Source organism: Hippichthys cyanospilos, chromosome 12 (assembly GCF_059441005.1).
Source record: "Hippichthys cyanospilos isolate Australia breed blue-spotted pipefish chromosome 12, RoL_Hcya_1.0, whole genome shotgun sequence".
Classification (NCBI taxonomy): domain Eukaryota; kingdom Metazoa; phylum Chordata; class Actinopteri; order Syngnathiformes; family Syngnathidae; genus Hippichthys; species Hippichthys cyanospilos.
In genome coordinates, this window is record NC_142380.1 from 10,945,286 (window position 1) to 10,958,604 (window position 13,319).

Sequence of the window (13,319 nt, forward strand, 5' to 3'; positions counted from 1 at the left end):
TTGTTTTTCCTCGCCTTCAAAAGTACGTGGAAAGAATCTAATAACTGTATACACCGTACTGTAAGCACAGTTTATTATTGCACCGGCCCCAGCGCACAGTAGACGTGGTGATTACGAGGCGGCTCTCGCTGATTGCATCACAGAAGCCCCTTGCCGCGCTCGGCAAGCGACTCAGCAGGCCTTTGTTGACTATAAAAACAGGTCGTTACCGGACGCCAAACGACGTCATCGCTTTTTACCCCTCGCATCCACCCCACGTGGATCAAAGTGCAGCGCCCGAGTTTTAATAAGCCTTCGTCTATCAACGGCTGCAAACAGCCAAGCTTGGAGATGGGAAAGTGGAGAAGGACGGAAGGAAGTAAGGACGGAAGAGGGAGTTGTGCGCCTTCACGTCGCCCCAGAACCTTAGGCGGATAAACAAGCCTGGGGAAGTGTGAAATGGGATGATAGATGCTGCTGTGTATAAACAGTATCATTTAATGCGAGAGGCGCGCGAGGGAGGGGAGCTAGCATGAAATACTGTGTGATGTGCCGCAGAGAAGGCGGGAAAAAAGGAGGCCTCTCATCCTGCGCAGCCTGGGATGACAGGTGCAGGAAGATGAGACTGTTGTAAAATGTCTCGTAATTGTATATTATTCTATTATGAAGTTTATCAAAAATACTGGCGCAATTTCTTATAAAGTGCAACGATGCAGTGGTCCCTCATGATTCTTGATTCATAGGGACTTAGCCATGAATAATAATGATGATAAACCACAATAATGCCTCCGATTTACCTCTATTAATGTTGTCAAATATCACAAACTATGATTCTAGAACAGTCAGACGCAGCTTGTGCAAATAAATGATTGATGATTTGATTTTGTTACTTCCACCGGAAATGTTAATGTACATGTGCACGCAGTGGAAACGGTAACTAATTTCTGCTGACAGCACAGATATTTATAGAGAGCTTGTATCTCAATGAAGATGCTAAAGATTAAACAAGGCCTACAATGACCATGTCAAATGGATACTTCTACCTATACAATGACATGTGAGTATCACCATAGAAGTAACTATCACTCCGGAGTGGATGTGGCAAAGCTTTCGTTCATGGCCACGTTGAGGAAATCGTAGCGTTGACCTGAAAGAAATTGGTGGTTGTGAAAGTCAAACAGAGCGATCAACTTGTTGTAGTAAGAGGTTATGACCCCAATTCATGGCGACTGGAGAGCAGGCATGGTATCTGTAAAGCTGACACCCGTGGCCAATTCCAAAGGGAAAGTGTTGGATGCGGTGCAAGACCTGCTTAACTTTTTCAACACTAACGTAAAAAAGAATGAGAGAGTCTCTCCATTTCAGCTTGGGATGCTTGTATGAGAGCTAGCAGGTGGAGGACCTTGCTTTTTGTTTGAAAGGAGGGCAAGAAAAAGAAGAGCAGACATTTCTGATATGCCGCAGTATCATTCCCATAAACAAGTGCCCAAGTTCCTGGCCTAATTCTGCTTTGAGCTTTACATTAATCATTTTAAAGCAGGAGCAAATGCTTTGGAAAACACCATCAGAGGAAAATGTTAGAACAAGAGTAGGTAGCGTATTTGTCTATCTGGATGTTCAAGGAAAATATATTGAATTAGAGGAGTGGAAATGTAGGCTCAGGAATTAATTGGTTAAAGATGCGCTTTTCCCGTCTTGCTTTCCTGCATGTAAGGTACTGATCTGGAATGAAGGGTTGAAGCTCAAATCTGCTTGCTTTTCAAGTCATAAGAGGTGGAAAGATGCCTAAGGGTAAAGTGGAAAATAGTGACCAGAGTGGATGTGAGCTCAGAGGCTGCCCTCCCCTTTCACGCAGACCATCTACGATGACTTTTTCCCAATGTGTGTTGATATGAGAAAGGGACTTATGTTGAGCCTCAACATTGCTGGCTTTGAAATAGAGGTGTAACAGGTGGAATCACACCTATGTTATGGCATGTAGCTGGAAATCACGACTGGAATGCTAAGGCTAAAATACTAACAGCAGCGATCGCCCCCCTCGACAGTAGCCCTTTAAACCAGGATATTTGCAACGTACGTGTCCTTTTTGTAAGGTGTACCCATCGGGATGGGTCATTGAAGTCAAACCATGAATTTGCAATCAGAGGTGGCATACTTTACCTGGCATTTATCTCGTGTGTAAGCTGGTGTTGCGGAATGATGGGATCGCGACATTATATTTTATGAATGATGTTTTTGGCGACCAATACTCCCCGGCCATGCTCCCTCGAAGGCAGACACCTTGCGAGGCAACAAATGATCCGAATGCATCAAACCACAATAGCTGAATGAACGCACACTTTGACGTGTTCTCGATGAATGGCACTGGAGAACAAATGCCGTCTCTTCCAACTATTTATGCCTCGGATGTGCAGCGTGGAAGGAGCGCGCAATCACTCTCCAGCTTCCACTTTTTGTCTCTTCGACGACTTCCCCTCGCCTCCCTTCCGGCTGTGTCACGCTCGGATAAGGAGCTGAGCGTGGGCTTCCCCGGGGGAGGCAGCAGGAGACACATAATGGCCGTCTTTGCACGCGTGTGTTTGTTTTTGCCGCTGCACGCCCCCCTGCGGCTTTTTTAGGCCACTTTGGGAAAGACGAGAGGCTCGCAGGGTCAACAGCGAGTTGAAACAAATGTGTTGGTATTTTCCCAGGCACATTGCGGATTGGGAGCTCCGGGGAGGTGGGGGGTTATGTTGCCCACGGGCCAGATCACAGGCTGGATATAGTGCAACTAGCAGAACAACCCTTGCTCTCGTTGTCTCTTTGCTTGCTGCCAGCTTTCATCAGCTGCTAGTTCAGTGTAGGAGTTACTACTTGGGGCCGCAAACTTGGCCAATGTTTTATGCATGCTACTATATGTGCATCTATAAATCACTAAAAAGCTCGGTTTCCAGTTCCTCAAGTACATTTGAGTGGACAAAGCAGTATTGGTTGCTTCTTCTGATAAGCACTTTCACTCTACCCATGGTTATCGCAGTAGCTAATAACGATCTCTTTTTCAAGTTTCGCAGGGTTGAGCTATTTTTAAAATGAAAATTGTCCAAACATTTTACCAGCATCTCAACCACAAGTATTCCTTAATAAGTGTGGACATTAATAAAAACAGACAGATTATTGTTTGTGTTTCATCAAAACATTTGCAAACATCTGTTCAGAAAACCAACTGTACTGTTAGCTCACTCGCCAAAAGTTTGCTGAGTACAGGATTATTTTTGCTTCTATAAGAATAAAAAATTATATAAATAAACAACAATAATTGGTTGATAAATACTAAATGGGGAAAAAAAGGTTTTCTAATACACTTCCATGCCAAATGGTATCCAATTTAATTAACGAATGGAAGTCAGTAGACTAATCGATTCTATAACCATTTGAGTGACACTCTTAATCACCACTGACATCGATGTTATGCATCTCATTGTTGAAATGCATTCAGAACTGTTGATATTAGCCCTTGCTGTTTTCCTGTGAAAGTCACAGGCTTATAAATAATAGTTTTTTTTTTACTTTTGTGCGCCATATAACCCTGCTGTAAGCACCTTTCACACTGCCTGTGAAATCTGGCTTTTTCACAGCATGGCGTTGCTCCGTGTAAAACGTGCCAGCACGATATGGCTGAAGGGCAAACGTGATCCTAAAATTTCCTAGCCTCTGCAGTGATACCGCACAGGTAACAGAGGCGGGACACTGCTATTCGTCTTTGCCCTGTCACAAACAAAGTCTTCAGACACTTTTAGTCCAGTAAAGCAACTTCCTTTGTAAGATCATTAATCTTTGGCCTGTCATGAAAAAAAGTTTCAGATAAGAAGATAAGTTGACAAGTACCAAATAAGACAAGCCTTTTCAAAGACAGGTAGTCTCTGGCCTGGAATAAACAAGGAGATTCACACCCTTGAAAATTATTTGTCAAGGTCCAATTAAGCGGGGACTTTAAGAAGACATTTAGTTTTTGCAGACTGAACAAACTCTTTGACATACTTTAAGATAAGCAGTCAAAGTTCCAGTTAAGGCAGGTTAGCCTTTAGACCAACAGAAACACACAAACACGAAAAAAAAAAAAAAATGCTGTCAAGGTCCAGTTAAGCTGCATCCTTGCAAAGACAACTGGTCTTTCACGGTCACACCAGATGAGATTTTGCTCTGTCATAAACGCCTGATTGTATAAGCGTAGCTATTTCTCATTTCCGAGTTGTATCTGAAGGTTCTGATTATCTTCAGAAATAAAAGAGCAAGGACACATTAACAGGACAAACAACAAAGGGATTCCTGTACTCTACCATAGGGCAGTAACAGGTGGCATGATGCAGGGGATCCTGGGGGAAAAGAAAAACGTTTTTTTTTTCTACCCTTGTGCCGTAACAAATGACTGCAGCTGTGCTTTTAGAAAAGAAAATCGCAAAGGAGGGGTGTTGCTAAACAGAGGTTTTTTTGTTTTGTTTTTTTTCCCCAGTGTTTTTATTTTTTTTCATCGGTCACAGCAGAGTACTCTGAATCATCCAATTGAACGCTGCTAAAATCTGATAAAAGCCAAGTCACACAGCATCTCCGGTGAAGGGCATCACATTGAAATGTCCATTGTGGAATCAGTCATGTTCCGTTTCTTGGACATCGCTGCAACAGAGCTGTGTTTTTTTTTTTTTTTTCTCCATTCTGTTTTGTCAAGCGTTTCAGCTCATTGGCGTGTAGCTTGTAAACAAGAAGGCCATAGCGGCTCCGGTAAACTTTTCTATGTGACTCAGTCATATAAATCCAATCAGCGTTTCACAGCGTTAAATGCTGTGATCTCATTCCCACTTTATGGTTAGACTTGCAAATGCCTCGGAGTAATTACGCTGCCACTCAAAAGCCTTAAAGCACCTGCTTGGTCTAAAGCAACTAAATGTCTTTGTATAACATTGCAGTTGCTCGTATTGTGGTCAGAGATATTTTTTTTTTACTCAGTTTCAGCAAAAGAACGCTAGAGACTATTATTGGTCAGGCACAAATACTACGATGGAAACAGACGCAGTCTGCGTCCTACTTAATTATTTTTTTGTGCCTCTGATTGCAATCCGTTGTTATTGAGTAACATGAAATTTGCTTTTTGTCTCTCGTCAGTCTCAAGATCCTATGCCTGAAAAGGTACAGGAATTCTGCCGTTTTTATTAGAAGGGGTTTTTTAGGGTTATTTTGAGCAATTTATGGGGCTTCTTCAAAATTGAAAGGTTTTGGCCAACTTAGACACGTGAAATTGTTTTGGCAATATTGTCAAACCCCAAAGACACAGAAAGTCAGACATTCAGTTTTAAAGGTCTTTTTTTTTCCTTCAAAATTTCAATTTGTGAAATCCCCTGGAACGTTTTGAAAATTCAGCCCTCAGGCAGTTTCCTTTCACAAAATACATCTTTTTGTTTTTTTTTTGTCTCAAGAACCACTCTCTAAAAGATAGTACTCTTTTAGTCTACCCCTTTTGTCTACTGTTCAGTTTTGGAGCTATCGTTTTAGTTTAGTTCTCAGCTACTTCTTAGGAGCCTTTAAGATAAAACTAGGCCCTCCCAATCATGCCCTGAAGTCAATGTTGTTTGAACTTTGATTTTTTTTTTCTTCAATATGTCTACAATGATTCGACACATTAAAAAGTCATCAACTCATGCCTGAAAAGACACAGCAACGCAGAGATTGTGCTGTGGAGCAGCCATTTTTTTTTGTCATTTTGCAGATGTTTCTTTCAAGAGTAGACCTTCAAAAAAGTCTCAAGAACCCATGCCCGAAAAAGAAGTCTGCTATTTCGGAACGAAGCAGCCATTTAGAATGATTTTGATCCATTCCCTGTGCCTTTAAAAATTAACTTGTCAGCAGATTTCGGTCAAATGCTACCAAATTAGAACCCTATATACTGGCTAAATGTACAATGATAATTGTTTTTGCCTATATGTCATTCGTGAGAGGTTGGAACCTGAGCAAATATCTTCCCACCCTGATGGCGCCCACTATTGGCATAAATGTGTTATGGCAAAAACAGGTTCCTTTATTCAGCTGCGTCCTCTCAGTGTTTTTGTCACCTTTTCACACTTGACCTCTCATGTGTGCGTCTACGTGTGTCCGCATTCTCCCTCACGAAGCTCACACACACCCGCTGTACTCATTTTCCCTGCTCAAGTTGCGATAACAGAAGAGTATATACGACTTTGAGCTCATCTCCGTTTATCTTTCCAATTAATATCTGCCTTTGTGCCGCAGAGCGGGCCGCTGTGCCACTAATGATGCGGATTACTGTCGCCTGCCGGTACCGCCGCACGCTGGGAGCCCGATTTCCCCGCTAGGGCCCGCGATCTGTCACCCGTGGCCCTCCTCCTTTCCCATACGGCGTCCCCACGTTGCCGCGCAATGAGCAGCACGCTGAGCTCTAATGATGAGAAGCTTTGCCGCTCTCTCGTCTGTCACCTCGCTCTCCCGCTGTACCTCTAGCTCACACCTTCGCCCTTTTGTTTCATCTTCCTCCTATTCGCTGTCATTTGAAGACGAAGGACAAGGGAGGGGCGAGACGTCTCATTTACACGCCCCTGTCTCCGTCGCCCTCACCTCACTGAAACCGTCATGCCGCGCACACTAATGAAGGAGAGATGATGCCCCATATTTACCTTTGGCGGAACTTGGGTGTAGCGGGGACATTTTGTTCTTCCGCCTCCCCTTACTTCACACTTCTCAAGGTTAAAAACTCACAATTCTTTACCATGCTCAGTTATTCTCTCCTAATCACAAGTCATTACAGACTTTACATTATTATCTTGCATATTACATATAATATCATGTATAACAATACTATTGTTATTCCAGTGACATCACACATTATCATGGGTGCACATTACGCAACTCTTAAATCAACCCTTTTATGTCATTTGATTATGGCAGAGCCCCTGCAAAAACAGGATAAACTGCTTTGAATTATTATTTAACTCTCTCTCTCTCTAGTTAGTGGTGTCAAGGAGAGATGTTGAATTGATACGTCTTGACTGTGAGACAACCATTTTTGTATGTCAAGAGCACCGGATTTTAACCTTGTTGTTGTTAGCGGAAATTTGGGTTAGGGTTCGCCAAAGTGTGCATTACTTCACAATCAAATCATCCAGTAGCCAATTACGTTTAAAGTTAATGTCATTAAGATGAATTTGAAATGATAGATGCCTATTTGCAGTTTAAACTATTAAAAGAGGTAATAGCGTCAGTTACTTGCATTAGGACTTAAGTAAGTATATATATCACTAGTTTACTGTGCTAGATATCATATCTGTCATATTTAGACAGCAACTAATGTTTGGAGTGTTATTAAATCCACCACTCTCTCCCATATGTCCTGAACTTTTTTCCCGCAAAAGTGTCGAACAGAGCAAAATATTGTGAATAGCGTTTCTCGTAAATGGTGTCCTCTTAGTCTTCTTCAGACACGTAACTCCCCCTGTATAATCCGAACTACTACTTCCACACACATGCTTTAAAAAGCAGAATATGTTCAGAATAATGTTCCCTTGTTTTTTGTGGTTAAATGGGGAACGAATTAAAAAAAATGAATAAAATTTGTAATTATTAAACCTTATTCAATAGCTGTACCGTTATCCCTTTCCATTTCCCATCCCTTGGCTGTCGGGGGACACGGAGGGCCAGTTGCCCTCAGAGTAAAGGCCCTAGACAGGAGCCCATAACTGACCGAACATTCTAACTGAGAAGCAGACTTTATACTGGAATATAGCTTTTTTTTTTTTTAATGAAACATGATGAATAAAACAAGATGAAGTATGAAGTGGCGAGGAATCACCGTAATTGTGGTAGAACAATGAATGACTGTAGCGCAACTTTCCATAACTGGTGTCATGTTATTCTTTGAAACACAATAAATCTCAACGTTATACCCCTCACACTGTCTCTATTTTTGTCGTTCAACAGATGACGTTTTCAGCCAGTCCCTATTCGGACCTCATCCAGGTCACCACACAGTCGCTGGCTCAGGGGGCGGAACAGACTGAAATGCTGTGGGTGATGGGCCCCGTGTTTGCCGTGGTGCTCATCATCAGCGTTGTCATCGCTATCCTGCTCTTTAAGAAGTAAGTGTCTCTCTTCATATTTATATGTAGTAAATGTGATCTTCACTCATTGAAAGCCCTAACTTGAAAGTTGAGAAGCAATTGAATGTGGGTGCATGCCTTTCTAACAGGATTTTTTTTTTTTTTTGTGCTTGTGTTTGGTGTGTTCAATCCTATAGTTCGCTTTTACTGGTCCCAGTAAAATTGAAAAAAAAAAAACCCAACAACTTCATTTTCATTAGTTTAATATCCTTTGAAGCCAGTCAGTCTTTTAAAACAAACATCAGTTTGAAAGGTACACATCCAAATATTTTGTTTGACAGTTTTTGACTATTAATTGTGAACTTCTAAAACCATCAGTCACTTCAGTATCAAGGCAGCCTGCTGGGAAATAGTGAAGATTGTTGCATGCTTTGAATGGGCAATAAGAGCAGCCATACCTAGTGGACAAATATGACCATAAATGGATAACAAGTAGTCCAAAATAGATTGACACAAATATTTGCCTTTGTTTATGATGAGATAAATATTGGACATTGCTTTTCGTTGTTTGGAAGCTTATCATAGCTATTTTTCTTCATTTCACATTCTCTCAAAGCAGAGCTGCAGCCATTTGATTCGTGATGAATCCTATCATTATTAGTCTAAACAACAGCCTATTGAAAAGGCAACCTGTTTTCCAGTTAGCCTCCGCGCCTCACCGCAGTCCGCTAGGAAACTCGCCTAGGCTTGATATCAAGGCCTCGAGACAGCCCACCGCTGCGCCTCCGCCATAGCCTTTTTCTTCCCGCCGACAGATTGACAGGAGGGAGTGTGGGCTGGAAGCTGTGAGCCCTTTTTTCCCCCTCTGCCAATAAAACACACAAAGCGATAATTGAGTTCTCGCCGGAGCGGTTGTTATTGCTACCTGCGCGTTTGCCAAACGCCGAGCCGGCGATGAGGTTGTTCGTGGAAAAGTGGCCTGCTGTAACATCTCATGCTTGACATTTTCAAAGAGCTGGATTAAAACAAGAGGATAATAATTGCCTATTAATCCCCTCCCTCCCTCTCCTTCCTTTTTCTTTATGAACGCAGCAAACAGGAGAGGTGGGTACTGTCACTCATCATCACTCATGTGTCCTCCATTCGTCTTGTGGAGTTTTCAGTGGATCTGCTTCCTCTCACGTGCAAAATCATGACAAAATGGAGACTCTAAATTGGTGCATTGACTTATATGTGTTGGATTTAAAGATGTGAGATGCAACAGACTCCATCTTTGATAAACAGGTTCAAACAAGTCACGTGAAGTTAGTTTATAACATTGTGGATTGTATATGGATATTGTATCAATTACCACAAAAAAATCGGACAATTTAAAATGAGTCCCCTTTAAAACGGTGTAAAAACACTGAACAAGAATTTTACTCAGAGCTAAAGTATGCAGTTTTATTTCATCTTCATCAATCATTTATTTGTACAGGACTGTGAAGGACACCGCTTGTGACATTAGTCCCCCCCCTCTCTACTTCCAGCAAAGTGTTTCTCATTTTTCATTTATGGCCAAACATATTTATTTCGACGCATCTCTCACTCATTTCTCACTGTGAGACGACACAACACAGATAGAAATCATGCTGATCAGTTCACTAGTGAGGAACCTTTCTGTAAAAATGGTAAATGATGTCAACTATGCTTTGAATGTCCCCATTCAGTGCATAGCACCATCGTGTAAAGAAATATTATGGCAGAATGGAGAGCTCGAAGACAAACACCGTTATCAAGCACAATGGAGTTTAGCTGCCAGACACCCTCGCAAAAAACAGTAAAAATGTAAAACATTGCTGCACGCTTTGAATGCGGCAAAGGCAACATTATGTGATAGGCATGTATGAAACCGAAAGTGTTAACAATTTATTCCATTTATTTGCAAAAACTCTGAATGAAGTAGTGTGAACTTGACTGCAAAAATTGAAAGCCAGCAGTCCAAATGAAACATTTAACATAATCCAGCAGTTTAAAATGAATAAGACATCAAAAATAGTTTGCAAAAGACCAGCATTGACAGTTTAACATTAGGAAGCGGTCTGCTTTGAAAAACCACGTTCAAGCAATTCACGGGAGGTGTGGATTGGAGGTTAGGTTAACGCGTGCATGTTCCCACATGTGGTGGCCGTGTTCTTCATCACATCAGCCCTGTCTGCCCGTGCTGTGTTTCATTATCCATCCAACATCGGCATGCGACCCTAGCCGTATCCCACCCCCCACCCCCCATACGTGAATATGCCAAGGCAGCACACGGCTGCAGAATGGCCCATTGTCAAGTAAATGCCAGGCCAGGGGAAAAGTGCCGCAAAAAGAAATGTTCCCGTCTTTGAAGCTGACATTATCCGCAGAGACCCGTTCTTCCAGGCAGAAGTCGTAACAAAGGGCTTGTTCTGCCCTCATTAAGCATACCGCTTACTGCAAAAACACACATACACTTAACATACTCCAACTCACAAGTATATTCTCACGCTCAATTGAGGCATGACGTTCATAATATTGAAATACTCCAGGGCAGCATTTAACCCTCCTGTTGCATTTGTTTCTTGGGAGGTAGCAATAATATTCCAGCGTCACATTAACAAGAGACGTATTAAAAATCCCAAAGTAACCAAAGAAACCACAAAAATCCCAGTAAACTTTGTTTACATGTCATGAACACATTAACAGTTTTAATGAGTTTACAATAGGTCACTTTGACGTCTAACATAATGAGAGTTAACGAAGGCAAATTTAAGACTAAAAGCCATTTTTGATCAAGGTTAAAATGGGTGCCCCGCCAACTGCCCGGAGACAGATGAAATAGGGTCCAGCACGCACACCCTCGTGCGAAAAAGCAGCTTGGATGATGGATGGATGGATGGATGGATGGATGGATGGATGGATGGATGGATGGATGGATGGATGGATGGATGGATGGATGGATGGATGGACATTAGACGTATGTAAATACAGTGTATGAAATGTGTTTCTTGAAACCTTGCCTGACTTTCTTCTTCCTGCCCACTGATCTCCTAACTGTAGTACAGAGGGCATATTGTCATTCATCTCTTTCATTATTATTTTTTCTTTTACAATAAAAAACACTCAGTGAACCAGAGCTAACTTTTCCGACCACCACCATAGTAAAACACAATGTCCATTTGCCCCTAGTAAAACACAGTGCCCATTCGCCCCAAAAGAAGGTTCTCTTAAAGAGCCGGGTTTAGCCTGTGTTCATGTCCCCTTTCTGTAGTCGGAAGACAGGGAGGTTCTCTCGCCAAAGCTGGTTGCCCTCGGGGTAGCAGCCGTCGCACTTTGACCAAACTGGAGCCACAGGATCACAGGGAGCCAGAGTCTGCGATGCAGCAGTCGTTTATTTTTAATTCATTTCATTATATTTTGCACGCCACTTTACCACATGCTCACTGCTTACTTCTCTGTACTCCAGGTCGCACACTGTCCACACCCCCCCTCTCCCTTAATTCCATGCAATTGTGAAAAGAATCAAGTTGTTGCCAAAACGCGCTTTTATATTGCCATGACTATCGAGGTAGAATGACTAGCAGCGGTTTAATCCTCAGCAAAAGAGCCTTTATTTGTGGCTAAACAAAACCAAATATTAATAGGCTGTTAGACTGGTTCAAACTTTACATATGACTAAGCGTGCAAGTATTACTGCCGTATATCATAAAGTTTAAAGTGTCTTAAACAGTGCATCTACAGTGTTATCAATATATGACATCAGCCCCGCCTGTAGTTTTGATATTCAAAATGTCTCCAAAAAACAATGACGAATCCTTTGAAATACCTTCCTTTTCAGTATAGTATTTTCTTAAAAAAAAACATGAAAGGAGTGCCAATTTTCTGTTCTTCTAATTTGTCATTTCTATTTTGTGATTGTAAAAATGCTCTAGGAGTGGTAAATAGTAGTATTAGCTCCTACTGCAATTACCAATACCTTGAAATAAGGACAAGCATTGGCACCATACTGATACTTGGCATTAGGACTTCTTTATTTTTTTTTCATTTTTAAGTCTACATTCACCAAATTAGACAAACAAACAAACAAAAATCACAGTCATTATTTTTTATGTATGTCAGACTAAAACCTTAAATAGGTCCATTTGAAAGCTACTGTAACATGTAGGATTAAATGTGATGTAAATGGGAATCACAGACCAGAACACCCATGTACAAGTCATCAACTGCCTCCCCGGACACAGTGTGGCTCCCAGAGAGGAAACGGACGCTTGTCTTAGATTATGAGTCACGCTGCTCGCATTATCTTAAGACCCCACCGTTTAACGTAACTGGTGGTGCGAGCTCAGGCAGCTGTATATCTTCTCAGCGGCGGGCCTAAAAACCTGTGCTTTATGGTGCGCGGCGAGATGTGAAATTTCCACCGAGTGTCTCCATTTGCAGTCAGAGGGCCCGTTGTGTTGGATGTGTGCGTGCATGTCGACAGGTGCTGGCCGTCTGAACTTTACAATACTGTCCACCTGATGGACAAGGTTACGGTCGACCGAGCCGAGCGAGGCTGAGCCTACGTTAAGATTGGCCAGGCGACACAGGTGCCGCAAAACCGATTTCAATTATCCGGTCGTGCCGCCCAGCTGATGAGCTAATTACAGCGACCGCCTGTTTTCCCTCTCACTCCGGAAAGACTGTAAACACAACGTGTTGTTGGCACACACACATTTACACAACTGTGAAAATGACGCATATGCGCATGTACACATTCCCACACAGCAGCTGTCATTTTTCCAAACGCAGCTTAGACCACTCCAGGAAAATGATGGTGTTTCTATCTCCTTAATTGTCAGACTAATGAGGGTAATGTCCCTATACTTCAATTTCTCTCTTGTTGCGTCTCATGCCATCCTTAAAAAAAAAGACAAATCTGGCTATGCTATTAACCTTAGTCCAGTAAATTCAAGACCGATCTATTCAATCAAGACCATTCGAACACTGATCAAACGAGGAAATTCACTCAGAAATTTGATCATTCACAAAGGTTGTGCCAAGAACCAATCTTTCCAGGTAGTTAAGCGAGGCAGAAACAAAAGCATCCTTAAAGTTTATTCAAGAACTGATTTGTCTGTGAGAATGAATCATACACATAGATCCAACCAGGAAGTTAGTCACAAAATGGATCCTTCAAATAAGCTTCTGCCAAATTTCAGGCAAGAACGGTTTGCTGCCAGGAACTGAAACATTACGCAAGTTGAATAATGAACAGAT

General features: G+C 42.0%; 1 protein-coding gene across 7 annotated transcripts in view; it reads left to right on the forward strand.

Moving 5' to 3' along the window:
• LOC148414816 (receptor-type tyrosine-protein phosphatase F-like) overlaps nucleotides 1-13,319 on the forward strand; it is a 197,389-nt gene that overhangs the window by 157,046 nt on the left and 27,024 nt on the right. For all 7 annotated transcript variants that reach the window (XM_088428839.1, XM_088428840.1, XM_088428843.1 and 4 more), the window contains one exon: nucleotides 7,939-8,096. In XM_088428839.1, coding sequence (XP_088284965.1) covers nucleotides 7,939-8,096 — 158 coding nt within the window. The remainder of the gene's footprint in view (nucleotides 1-7,938; nucleotides 8,097-13,319) is intronic.